The sequence below is a fragment of the Octopus sinensis genome, linkage group LG6, assembly GCF_006345805.1.
Source record: "Octopus sinensis linkage group LG6, ASM634580v1, whole genome shotgun sequence".
NCBI classification, from domain to species: Eukaryota; Metazoa; Mollusca; class Cephalopoda; order Octopoda; family Octopodidae; genus Octopus; species Octopus sinensis.
This window is the reverse complement of record NC_043002.1, coordinates 8,962,963-8,977,342: the sequence shown is the minus strand read 5'-3', so window position 1 is coordinate 8,977,342 and position 14,380 is coordinate 8,962,963. Positions and strand designations below refer to the sequence as shown.

The 14,380-nt window shown below is 36.8% G+C and overlaps 1 protein-coding gene across 2 annotated transcripts in view; it reads left to right on the top strand.

Annotated features, from left to right (window-relative positions):
* The window catches only part of LOC115213519 (protein rolling stone), a 50,558-nt gene extending 49,907 nt beyond the window's left edge, over positions 1 to 651 (top strand). For both annotated transcript variants that reach the window (XM_029782533.2, XM_029782532.2), the window contains exon 5: positions 145 to 651. In XM_029782533.2, the coding sequence (XP_029638393.1) occupies positions 145 to 536 (392 nt within the window). In that variant the 3' untranslated portion in view covers positions 537 to 651. The remainder of the gene's footprint in view (positions 1 to 144) is intronic.
* The last annotated feature ends 13,729 nt before the right edge of the window (positions 652 to 14,380 follow it).

Below are 14,380 nucleotides of genomic sequence, written 5' to 3'. Positions count from 1 at the left end.
GAACGGATGAAATGCCACTAAGCATTTTGCTTGTCACCTTTGTCAATAAAATTAAAATAAAATTGTAATTTGTGCTGTTGCTGTTTGATATTTTTTCGTTTTTGTTGCTGTTTTTGTTTTAAATCTTTTTCTTTTACTTTCTAGGAGGCAACGGCCATCATATGTACCTGAATGTAATGGAACATGCCTTAAACAGCCTCTATATTTTGTTGAACATATTCATAACAGCCAAACCCTTCCGTATTTATCATGTCTGGCAAGACATTACTGCTTTTCTCATCTACATAATGTTTTCACTCGTCTATTTCTTCAGTGGTGGAACAACAACAAGAAATACTCGAGTTATTTATTTCTTCACAGACTGGAATAATCCATCAGTTGCCATTCCTTTCATTTTACTCTTGTTATTTGTTGGCCTTCCAATAGTTCATACGATCCTGTTCTCTCTATACAAACTAAGACTTTACATTACAAACAGAATGAATACTCAAGATCAAGATGAAAATAGCGATCCAAAGAGTAAATTGCCAGACTAAATAACAATATCACAAAGTATGTGTGTGTGTGTGTGTGTGTGTGTATATACACATATTGTAAGTAGAACATAGAGGCTCAGTTAATAATAGAGGTTAAGATGTTATCAACACATAGGCGCAGGAGTGGCTGTGTGGTAAGTAGCTTGCATACCAACCACATGGTTCCGGTACGCAGTACCACTGCGTAGCACCTTGGGCAAGTGTCTTCTACTATAGCCTCGGGCCGACCAAAGCCTTGTGAGTGGATTTGGTAGACGGAAACTGAAAGAAGCCCATCGTATATATGTATATATATATATATATATGTTTGTGTGTCTGTGTTTGTCCCCCTAGCATTGCTTGACAACCGATGCTGGTGTGTTTATGTCCCAGTCACTTAACGGTTCAGCAAAAGAGACCGATAGAATGAGTACTGGGCTTACAAAGATTAAGTCCCGGGGTCGAGTTGCTCGATTAAAGGCGGTGCTCCAGCATGGCCGCAGTCAAATGACTGAAACAAGTAAAAGAGTAAAAGAGAGAGTATTATACACACACAAAAGACAAACATGCACATACTTATGATGAAATATAAGAAATGAAGATAATTAAGTAAGCAAAAAATTATATAAAGGGAACGGATACACACACAGATACGCATACAGTAACTTCCCAAATGGCCGCACCATCAACAACACGAATAACAACAACCGCAATGGCATCAACATGAACGAACAGAAACATAAAAAGATACGAGAACAATACCAAAATAAGGGTCAAGAAGAACAGCAGCAGCAATAGAAGAGAAAATGTAGGTGAGGGGGAGAACCAGCATACCAAGTATTAGTACCACTAAGAACCACGACAATAATGGTAAAAACAACAAAAAGGCACAAATGCAAACACTGTGGTGGGCAAGTCCATATACACACACACACACACAAGTACACATGCAAAACATATAGACATGCGTATGCAAACACACACACACACACACACACACACACACACACACACACACACACAGATACAGACACAAAACATGCCTAGATAAGAATGTACATCATAGACAGACAGATTTGACTGGGCTATCAAGAAGATACGTGTGGATGGAAAGGGCCGCTGGAAAGGTCGCGGGTATGTGATGAAAGATTTCAAGATAATGGACATAAGATTAAAATAAGAACAATTAATAAACGAGTAAAAACGAGTGTGTTTGTGCGTGCGTATATATGTGTATATATATATGTGTGCGTGGATATATATATATATATATATATATATATATGTGTGTGTGTGTGCGTGTGTGTGTGTGTGTGTAGGCGCAATGGCCCAGTGGTTAGGGCAGCGGACTCGCTGTCGTAGGATCGCGGTTTCGATTCCCAGGCCGGGCATTGTGAGTGTCTATTGAGCGAAAACACCTAAAAGTTCCACGAGGCTCTGGCAGGGGGTGGTGATCCCTGCTGTACTCTTTCACCACTCTTTCTTCTGTTGGCCTGCTCGCTTAGCCAGCGGGGTGGCGTCATTCGAAGGCTAAAAGAATGCGAACGCATTGTGACCAGCGATGTGTAATTACATCTGATGGACTGGTCGGTCACGTGATCACGTGATATATATATATAATTATAAGATCAGCAAAATTTGCATTCAGATGAATATAGTACTTAAGTCAAAGGCACCAGAATTCTGTATAGTATTATCCATATAAATCAAATGGGGTGATTATAATCAACATAAGCAACAAGTATATCCAAGGTAGAATAGTACAATTGTTTCATGCTACTTCATTTTATTAAACACTGTAAGTATTACATCAGTTTTAAAATGTCGAGCAATCTTCAGCCACTTATAGAAATTTTCCAATCAAACGGACAATGCACATTCTTATCTCTATTTCATTTGCCAACATTATAAAGAGGGTAGATATATAGACAGAGAGGTTGATTTCATTCTTAAGAACATGATAGTAGTAAATTAACTCTCTGACTGTCAGAGACACCATTTTCAGATACAAACACACACACACACACACACACACACACCACACACACACACACACACACACACACATACACACACACACATGCTCTCTCTCTCACTTTCTTCCCATTCATCACCCTCTTGTACTATCTTATATTCCTCCCCACCACTACACACTCAATAACACTATAAAATGGTCAAATTTTTTCCACAGGAACTTAGTTCAATTTGAAAAATCCACCAGAATGGACGAAAGCGCTAATATATATATATATATATGAAATATGATATATGATGTATAAAAACATGTAATATACAAATAAATATCTGTAAATATAAAACCATCCGAATTTCTGAGTACCTCATTTCTTCTAATATAAATACCTGCACATCATCTCCAAACCTTCTAATATATATATATATAATATATATATATATATATACACAGACATATTTATATGTATATATACATATATATATACATAAATATACATATATATATGCATGTATGGATACACACACATATATATATTCATATACATTATACACACAACACACACACATATATATTCACGCACACATATTTCCAAAATGGAGGTGAACACTTTTCTCCATGTAATTAGCTCGAAAAATTGCTAAGACACAAGGATATTTTCCTACTTTTGCTAACATGAAACCAATGGTAGCCTTAATTCACAAATAAAGAAATTATATCCATCAATACGGTGTTGAGCACTCATGTCATCGTTTGATATTTACGTTTATATATATATATATATATATATATAAACAGAGTTAGCGGTTATAGTAACTGACTAAGGGAAAAAAATATCCGTATATACTATTGGGATCCGTTATCTGCATTATCTATCCCTGGGCAATGGTGTGCAGGCACACCATACACGTAGAGTGGAGATAACAGCAGGATAAACAAGAGTTTATCAAGAACAAATGCAAATAATTAGAAAATGGAAAAAACCACAGATTAGCCAACACATCGGTTGGACCACATTTATAGGTTATTTTTTAATACAAAGCATGACTTATTTTGTTAGGTCATGGATGATATCACGGTAACAACTACAACCCATGTGGAGGCAGAAAGGGACTTCACTTGAACACATGGCAACATGGGGCTAGAATGAATTTTAAGCCCAAAATATCTAGGGGATATTATGATCAGAAGGGGCAAAGTAACCAACAAAATCATGCTACAAGTACAAGGTGAGATCATTTCATCAATAGAGGAAAATCCGATTAAATGCTTTGGAAAGATGTTTGACAAATCGCTCACAGACAGAAGCAATGTAACCAATATTGTGAACGACAACCAAAAAAAAAAGAAGAAAAAAACGCTGTTTTGAAATGTCGTCTTCCCTTCTTTTACGCAACAAGAACGACCCGTTTCTCGACCGGATTGTGACTTGCGATGAAAAGTGGACTCTTTAGAACCGACGACGCTCAATTCAGTGGTTGCACGCCGACGAAGCTCCACGGCACTTCTCGAAGCCAAAGTTGCACCAAAAGGTCATGATGACTGTTTCGTGGTCTGCGGCCGGTCTCATCTATCACAGCTTTTTAGATCCAGGCGAAACAATTACGGCGGAGAAGTACTGTCAGCGAATGGATGAAATGCATAAGAAACTCCGACAACAACAGCCAGCATTGGTCGATAGAAAAGGACCAATTCTTCTCCACGACAACGCTCGGCCGTACGTCGCATAACTGACCCTGCAGAAGTTGAACAAATTGGGCTATGAAACTCTGCCTCATCTGCCATACTCACCAGACATTTCGCCTACGGTCTACCACTTTTTCAAGCATCTCGACAACTTCCTGCGTGAAAAATGCTTCAATAACCAAGACGATGCCAAACACGCCTTCAACGACTTCATCGTCACCAAAACGTAGGATTTTTACGCTATTGGCATAAATTTGTTTTGCGTTGGCAAAAGTGTGTTGATTCTGATGGTGTTTATTTCGATTAATAAGGTTTTGTTTGAGCCGAGATATGATTGATTGATTGATTCTAGTTTCAGCTTATGAGCTGTGGCCATGCTGGGGCACCGCCGTGCATCTGAATTTAAAGGTTAAAAACCGCAAGGACTTTCTTGACAACCTAATATAATAATGGGATAAAAGTCAGTCATAATAAGAGATCTCCCAAAAATCTATTTCCTTAACTTTTAACTACTGTTTCTGGCACACATATTTACGCAATTTTGATTTTAAAGTATTTAAAAAAATTATTTGGAAATTATAAAGAGAAACGAATGGTAGATTCAGACTGTCTGTATTTTAAAACCACGAATAAAAAAAAAAAATTGCATAATTGTATCAATTCCATTATGCAGAAGACAGAATCGAAAAAATTTTGTAAAAATTTGTAAAAATAAAAAATTTATGAGAAGTTTTAGCACGTGGTTACATCATAATTCCGCCATGTATGTATACATAAAATCCGTAAGTCTCATGGTGTACCTACTTCCAGGTCATTGGTGCTATCCCAGTTACGACGATTTCATCTTCTATCTGAGTTTACTGACCTGGAAAATATTTCCATCTTTGTTACTATTCACCTATTTTCTTTCTATCCTTAAATGCATTTGACCCCGTTTGGCCTTTGGTACTCCGTTGCTTATGGACCGTAAAACACTCTCCATCTGACGCGGTGCTTGGTTTTTTATCTTGCCAAACGCTTGCAGTCCTGTTTTATTTTACTGTTATTTCACTAAAATCGTTGAAACTATCACACTTACCAGGACTCATAAACGCAAGTTTCTTTACAAAACTCTGCTACTCTCTAAATTATAATGGGCTTAAATAGATATGCATTATTCTCTGAATTCATTCTGCCACAAATATAACAACACTAGCAGTATCGCCCGGCGTTGCTCGGGTTTGTTTCGACCCGCTGGAATTGTAATTTTGAAAAGTAAAAATTTTGTGAACATTTTTCTGGTCGAAATACACCGAAAAGTGGCGACACAGCAGTGAAAAAATCGTAAAAAATAGGGATTTTCATAGAAAAAAGCAGCTTTTTGATGTAAATAATTTTTGGTGTTAACATGGTCCGATTTGAATTTTATGTTATACGGAAGGAAGAGCAACCCTTCTTCTATCATACTCTCAATTTTGGTCAACTTGCGCCGCAGGGTCTCGGAGGAGATAGTGTTAGTTGAAGGTTACCAAACGTGGCGCACACAGACAACTTTAGCTTTATATAGAGATAACACACACACATTAATACACATACATAGACACACACACACATGTATGTATGGATGTATATATGGGTACTTGTATCGCAGAGTGGTCCCGGTTGCGCACACGCGGATTCGCGCGTGCGCGCGAGCCAGACGTAGGTACTCGATACTCGATCGCCCTTAAATAATTACTTTTTTTTACAGAAACGCGAATGTATATAACGCGCAAAATTATTCCGTAGAATTTATCAAATTAAATAACGCAAAATTAATATATTTTTTGAAATTGCAAATTATTTAGAATATAAAAATCTGGCTGCTATTTCTAGGTGCCTGAGTAACAACCTCGCGGATTTACAGATAAATGAATTAATTACTATTTTACAGAAGAAAATTAATGAATTAATTATATAAATTAAATAATTCTTGAAAATTAATTAATATTAATATTTTTTGAACAAAGTAAATAATTTTTAAAACTTAAATAATAATTTTTTTTACACAAACGCGAACGGGGAAAAGGGGGTGGCGAATTCGATTTTTTTTATTTTCGCTGAATGAATTGAATGAATAGAAAAAATGTATAATATATGTTGTACATACCTAAATTTTTTCTTTTTCATGACATTGTAGCAAAATAGTAGTGAATTATATAAATACCAGCAGTACATTTTTTTTTCTGGGGTATTTTTTTTCAACCTCGTCACATATTTGCCCCTTTCAATTTAGACAAAGTCTTAATTAAGCAATTACGGCAGCTTAGCAATGGTTTCAATACAGGCGTGACATCTGTATCTCAATTGTTCAAAACCCTTCGAATTTTTTCGCACGTGATGATATCATAGTGAAAACTTTCAATTACGCGCGCTTAGAAGTACGCTCGCAAATTAATACTACCAAAATTTTGAAGTTCGCGCTCCGCTTGTGTGCGTGTGTGCGTGCTTTAGGTGTACGTAGGTATGTGTTTTTGTGTGTGTGTGTGTCACTGAAGCCATACATACATATATACATACATAACCTCTCTCTCTCTCTTTTCTCTCTCAGTCACTCACTACAAAAAGTGAATAAAAAAAGTTCAGTTATTTCTGTCTTTCACTCTCTCTGTCTCTTTACACACACTAACAAAAGCACTTCACTTACACACCACACTTTCTGTGTCGCACAACCCATCAAACACACACACACACACACACACACACACACACACACACACTCACGCACGCACACATGTACATCAATGCTTTCGGAGTGAAATGTTAAAATATTGAGTTTTCTCGAATTTTGTCTTAATTGGGGGTGAAATTGAAAGAAATTTTTTATGGCATGACCGAATGGAGTACTTTGAAAAATCTTAGGTAAACTCTAATTGAAGAAATTGTGTGAGGAGTAAATCGTTATGTATTTATTTGTTTCTGTTTGCTGTGTTTTTTATTTTTTTAGTAGTGGTTTAAGGTACACTTGCAAAGAGAAAGTGGGAGAAATTATGTTGATAGCATGAGTGATCCGTTTTATAGAAATAGTTTCAGTTTAATCGTTGCACACTTGCAAAGAGAAAGTCGTAGAAATGAGAGTGATAGCGTGAGTGAATCAGATCGCTCCCTTTTTATGTGTGTGTGTGTGCGAGTGCTGTAACCCACACTAAGAAAAGCATTTGACTCATACACCACAATGTGAGTTTTCTCTAAATTTAGCTTAATTGGGGTTGAAATTTTAAAAACTGGACCTGGCACGACCCGATGCATTCTACTCTTAAAAATGCTAGGTAAATTGTAATTGAAGAAATCCTATATTGTAGATTTCTATAAGATACAAAGGGAGGCAGATAAAATCTGCCTTTTATAATAAGAGATAAGGAAACAATGCAATTATTTTGGTTTCTAGTACTGATATAAATTTGCTACAGATACTAAAAATGTTTTATTCTTTATGTTGGAAATCTATATGGTAATCTACATGTGAAGAGAGTCGTTTCTTTCAAACCGATGTGATGTTTTCATTGACCGATTAAATAGAGCCGCTTGAAATGGACATAATTGATACTTGAACATCCTTGTTACCTATTTGCCTTTTGTTCAACTGACTTCGAGCTGTGCGGAGTATATATTTCTTTACTACCCACAAGGGGCTAAACACAGAGGGGACAAACAAAGACAGACAAATGGATTAAGTCAGTTACATCGACCCCAGTGCGTAACTGGTACTTTTTTTATCGACCCCGAAAGGATGAAAGGCAAAGTCGACCTCGGCGGAATTTGAACTCAGAACGTAACGGCCGACGAAATACGGCTACGCATTTCGCCCGGCGTGCTAACGTTTCTGCCAGCTGTGCGGAGTATACCGAACTGGCTTGGTGTCTCCCGAGCGTTAAACTAATACATCTGTTTGTTGTTTACACACCCGTCTTCGTCTTTTGTCTTTTTGTAAATTCTCACTACAATGGCTGCTGTGCGTGACAATGGCTTTGAATTGGTTCATCACCTCCTCCCTTATTCTCTTGATTTAGCCCCATCTGACTTGGCTGAGGACCAGTATCGCACTGACGACGAGGTCATATCTGCTGGTGATCATGTTTTTGACCAATTACTTTTGAATTGTTCTATGAACAGTGAGATACCAGAGCTCGCTCTGGACGACTACACAGCTACCGGCCCACAGTCGACGCTATGGCGACCAGAGCTCGCTCTGGGCGACATTGGGGCGACTGTACACAGCTACCAGCCCACAGTCGACGCTAGGGCATTGGTGTCACTATTACTAAGGGTTGGGTTGGTTGGGTTGGGTTACATTTAGAAATAGAGATCTATAATTATTGAGGACAGAATTTGAGCTAGAAATAGAGAACTATAAATATTGTATTATGCACAAAGTGGTGGCTTACATTCGGGGTTTCCAATTTCTCTGTAAAATATAAGATAGTCGCAAAATCATCGCACATGTCACCATCGATTACAAACACCGGTGGAAGATAAAAGTTCCAGAGGACATTCTTGTTCTTTCGTTTCTACAAGGATCGTATTATGTTTCGGCTTAAAATAAATTATAGATACAAATATAATGTATAGAAATATATAAAAATCAGAATAGAAACTAAACGTCTTAGGTATATAAAATGAGAGAACATGAGATAGCAAGGTGTTATAAACTTGAAACCTACTAGAATATCATAGATTATATATATCAAGTCATCCAATCAGTTCTGTCCAATTTTACCTTCTTTTAGATTTGAATGAAATTTAATAATACTTTAAAATGTCTAATTCAATAATATCTTCATGCATTTGTGTACGTTTAAACTAATTCAATATTGTTTTACTAAAATAATAGAGGGTGTCCACAAAGTATGCGTACATGGGGATTAACACACTTTTAAAACAAACCAATTTTATTTAATCATAATGTTAATAAATAATATTTTCAAAGTGATTTCCATCATTTTTCAATGTATAACTTGATGCGCCTTGCAAAATTCAGGTGAACTTGATTAAATAAGTCTACATTACCATCAATTTCAGCACACTGACTGGTAATGCGTTCTCTCATGTGTTTTAAATCTGTAATCTTTATTGTAATCTTTCTGTTTCAACATGCCCCAGAAAAAGAAATCAAGGGGAGAAAGGTCTGGTGAACGAGAGGACCTTTCCATATGAGCCCTTCTTCCAATCCAGTGAGGAAAAGTGTCATTAAGCCAATCTCTAACAGTTGTGGCAAAATGGGTTGGGGCCCCATCCTGCTGAAACCAATTCGGAAGGCCCTCGCCTAGGTGCTCAATTTGAGATATTAATTTGTCTCTCAATATGTTTACATAAGTCTCATCCGTTACATGTTCAATGAAGAAGAGTCCTAGAACATGAGCTTTCCACAAACTACACCACACCATCACCTTTTTGCTGCCTGGCTGTTTGGATGGATCCATCCAATGTGGATTACCTCGAGACCCGTATAGAAGATTCTGTCTGTTGACCTTACTGAACAACAAAGTTTTTCGTAAAATTGATATTTTGATCCAATTTATCTGAAAACCATTCGCACGTCTACATTCATCTATCAGGGTCGTCTTCATTTAAGTGATGTAATATCTGTAGGTTGTATCGATGAAACTTTTCCTCAACCAGTATTTTGTGGATGGTTGGTTTTGGAACACCTAACACCGTGGATGTCCGACGAAGTGATTTCTTTGGGCTAGCAGAAACTTTAGCCATGACAGCCCCTTTCGTTTCATCTGAAGTCTTTGGTCGCCCGGAACGGGGTTTATCCAAAACACTGCCTGTTTCTTTAAATTTCTTGATCAATTTCCCGACAGCAGTAAAATAAATAGGTTACCTATAAGGGTGTCGAAGATTAAATTCTTCCGCAATTTTGCGATAAGACCATCCCTCTCGTCCACTTAATAATACTAACTCGATTCTTTCTTCTTTATACAGATCCATCATTCGATCTGGGATTCTTTCTTCTTTAGACAGAGCCATCATTCGATCATCTGTAGAAAAAATAACAAATAAATTTAGAAAAGTAAAGTATTTTTTAAATTTAATTTAAACAAAAGTAAAACAGGAAAATTATTATTTCTTATATTTGTTTATGTTATGATTTTATTCCATGTACCCAGACTTCGTGGACATCCTAAAATTGCTTCGATTAAAACCTTTTCAACATGGAAGTATCCTAGGAGCATTTAAGGCACATATAATTCTTTATGAGTACAATAAAGGTAACTCTGCAGCCGAAGTGACTCGAAACATACACTCAGTTTATGGGAAAGTGCTTGAATGAAAGAACTTGCACGAGATCGTTTGGAAAATTGAAGATGAAGATCGAATAGGATGTCCAGTTGAGTTTGATGATAAGCTCCTTGAGGCATTACTTGAAGAAAATCCGTCATTATCAGTTGAGAATTGGCAATAAAGCTTACTTCAAACCATACAACAGTTCATCGTCATCTTCAACAACGTTGGAAAGATTCCTAAACTTGAAAAATAGGTGCCTCATGTATTGTCCGAAAGCAACCGCAAATCCCGAGTTGATATCTGCTCTTCTCTCTATTCTCGCAAACTCATTTCACCCTTTTTCGATAGACTTGTGACGAAAAATGGATTTTCTATCGAAATGTTAAACGTCGTAAACAGTGGCTTGGTAAAAGGGAAAATGTTGAACCACAACCTAGAAGGGAACTTCATGGGAAAAAGGTTCTACTCTATCTGGTGCGATTGCATTAGGCGTAATTCACTTTATATTGTTACCACCTAATGCAACAATCAATGCTCAAGTCTACTGTCAGCAATTAGAGCGTTTGAACCAAGCTTTGAAGGAAAAAAGAGCCGCTTTAGTGAGTCGAAAGCGAGTGATGTTTCATCAGGACAATGCGCAACCCCACACTGCAAAGATCACATCACAGAAGATCGAAGAGGTCGGTATGGAAACATTTCTTCATCCAACTTATTCTCCCGACCTTACTCCTTCAGGATACCATTTGTTTCATAGTTTACAGAATTATTAGGGGGACACAACTTTCGCAAGCCAGGAGGAGGTCGAACCTGACATTTCAGAGTTTTCGCTTTGAAACCAAAAAAGTTTTACATTGATGGGATTAAAAAGCTTTTAAATAAATGGAAGTAAGTCATAGATTAGTTAATTAGTTAATTAGTTAATTTTTGGCTCAAAAAGCAAAAAGCAAGGCCATGTAGGGGGACATGGAGTTATGTACAGGGTGGTGTTCATGTAAAGAGTTCAGGCCACTTATGGTCAAGGGAGACTTTGAACCGAGCGGTCGTCGGCATCTTCACCATCTCGTCCGGCATCTTATTCCACGGATCCGCAACCCGGACGGAGAAAGCCCCTCTCCTTCGATTGAGATGAAATCGTCGCAGATAGAGCTTTTCGGAGTGACCCCGCAGCCGACGCTCTGGAGCAGGAGTGAAGAACAGCTCTTTCGAGAGGTTACCCTTTCCGCTTATGATGTTGTGAGCAAGAATGAGATCACCACGGCGTCGTCGTTTTTCTAGAGAATAAAGGTCGAGCGTCTTCAGCCTTTCTTCATAAGACAAATTCTTGAGACCAAGAATTTGTCTTGCTCACAACATCATAAGCGGAAAGTGTAACCTCTCGAAAGAGCTGTTCTTCACTCCTGCTCCAGAGCGTCGGCTGCGGGGGTCACTCCGAAAAGCTCTATCTGCGACGATTTCATCTTAATCGAAGGAGAGGGGCTTTCTCCGTCCGGGTTGCGGATACGTGGATAATCAGGGAAAGTACATTGATGATTAACTTTCAATCAAATATAACATTTGATCACTTGCATTCTTTATCCAAAATTCGGACAGAACTTATGGGATGACTTGAGATATATACACCGGCGAAAATATATTTAAGACCGACGATAAAATTTCTATTTCTTACAAAATATTTTGTTACTAACTCCATACAAATTATTTATATCTCTTACACCTTATGCCAAATTTATTTCTCTTTCGAATGATGCAAACAATTTTTATACAACTTGAAGAATTCTAATGCTAAATTAATATATATTTCTTTACTATCCACAAGGGGCTAAACATAGAGGGGCCAAACAAGGACAGACAAACGGATTAAGTCGATTACATCGACCCTAGTGCGTAACTGGTACTTAATTTATCGACCCCGAAAGGATGAAAAGCAAAGTCGACCTCGGCGGAATTTGAACTCAGAACGTAATATAAACGTTTCAAATTTACCGGCAAAATTAGTTTAAGACCATGTAATAGGTATGCAATTTTTTTGGCCAAAATGGGTGGTGGTCACACAACGAGCCTAAATGCACCATATAAAGTTATAATTTAATGTTATTATACAATTTATTAATAATGGGAAAACAACGTAGCCTTAGTCCAGTCACGAGAGCAAAAATCGTAATATTACAGCAAAAAGCTTCCTTTTCGAACATCAGCAAGCAACTAAAGTGCAGTAAACCGGTTTGCGTGCAAGCGTGGAAGTTATACTCGGAGACTGGTCAATATAAAGATCGGCAAAGGTAACAGAATATTTTGTAAGAAATAGAACTTTTATCAACGGTCTCAAATTTATATTCGCCAGTGTGTATATTATATATATATATATAATGTATATAATACGAGAATTTTAATGGAGATAACCTGCAGTATATAGTACAACATTTTTGTCTCCGTATATGAGCTAAGTATTAATAAAATGTGGTATACGATAAAAATTTCAGATATTTGTCTTAAAACATTCAGACAAGAAAATTCGGATCTTTTCATTTTGAAAGCCAGATTTTTCAGATTTTTCTAGTTAACTAAATAATTTGAAACTTCGTATACTGGTAGAATGTGTCAAAAGAAAACAATAATTTCAACTAGTTTTTTTGACAAAAATGTATTTTATAAGTTTAAACGTAGTTTAAATCTGCGAATTTTAACCAATCGTATTGTCTATTTTCATTTGAAATTATTAGCTGCATAGTGACGTAGACAGCTATTTTGTGAGTGGGTAAGCAGTAAGCAAACAGCTGTGGTAGATGTGGTTATCATGGCAGTGGTGGTGGTAGTGGTGGCGGCGGCAGTGGATGATGATGATAATGATGATGATAGTAGTAATAGCATTGATTATGTTAGGATGTCTCATGGATGGTAGTGTTGAAGACATTGCAGAGTGTAGTGGTGGTGAAATTGGTGATTTTGAATATGATGCTGGTACTGATCTTGGGGTTGTGGTTGCAGGAGATGGTTGTGGTGGTGGCATTGGAGGTTGTAGTAATGGTTGTAGTGGTGGTTGTGAAGATGATTCTGATATTGATAGTCTTTGCATTGAGGTAGTGGCAGAGTCAGAGTAAATAATAAGAGCCCAGTTAACACAAGATTCTTAAATTTCGGAGATCATAAGATAGAGAGCAAGAAGTTAAAAGTTCCACTACTGGCCCAATTCCTACACCCCAGATTCTTCAACTATTTTATAAGAAAGAGGTTAATGGCAGGATAGGGATTCAGCTTAAAAATAAATTGTATAACAAAAAATACATAAATAAATTACTGCTCCAACGATATAATTTTAGTATGTGTGTATGTATGTATGTATGTATGTATGTATGTATGTATGTATGTATGTATGTATGTATGTATGTATGTGTGTGTGTGTGTGTGTGTGTGTGTATGTGTGTGTGTGTGTTGTGTGTGTGTGTGTGTGTGTGTGTGTGTATAAGCAATGCAAACAATAGAAAATAATTTAAACACTCATTTTATATATACTAAAACTTTCAAAAAGAATTTAGCTATTTAGGATCTGCACAAATTTTATATATACTCCACGAAGTTTGAAAGTGTTTAGTTACGATAAGCGGATGTTTACATTTTATGTTTACGTTAACTACGTCACAAAATAGCTGTTTACGCCACAGTAACAATATTTTAAGAGGCAGTAAATGATATGAAGTCGAAAGAAAGAATATCATTGGTTAAAATTCGAATTATTAAACAACGTTAAACTTAGAAATTACAATTCCGTTTTCATTTTGGTTTACAATTATGTTTTCTTTTGACACATTCTACCAGTATACGAAGTTTCAAATTGTTTAGTTAATGAAAAGATTCGAAAATTCAGATGAAGTACGAATATATACATATTTATGTTAAGAGTTTCATGATAAAAATATAAAAATATTGGGTTGTCTGGAAAATTCGTACCGATTTATAGTAG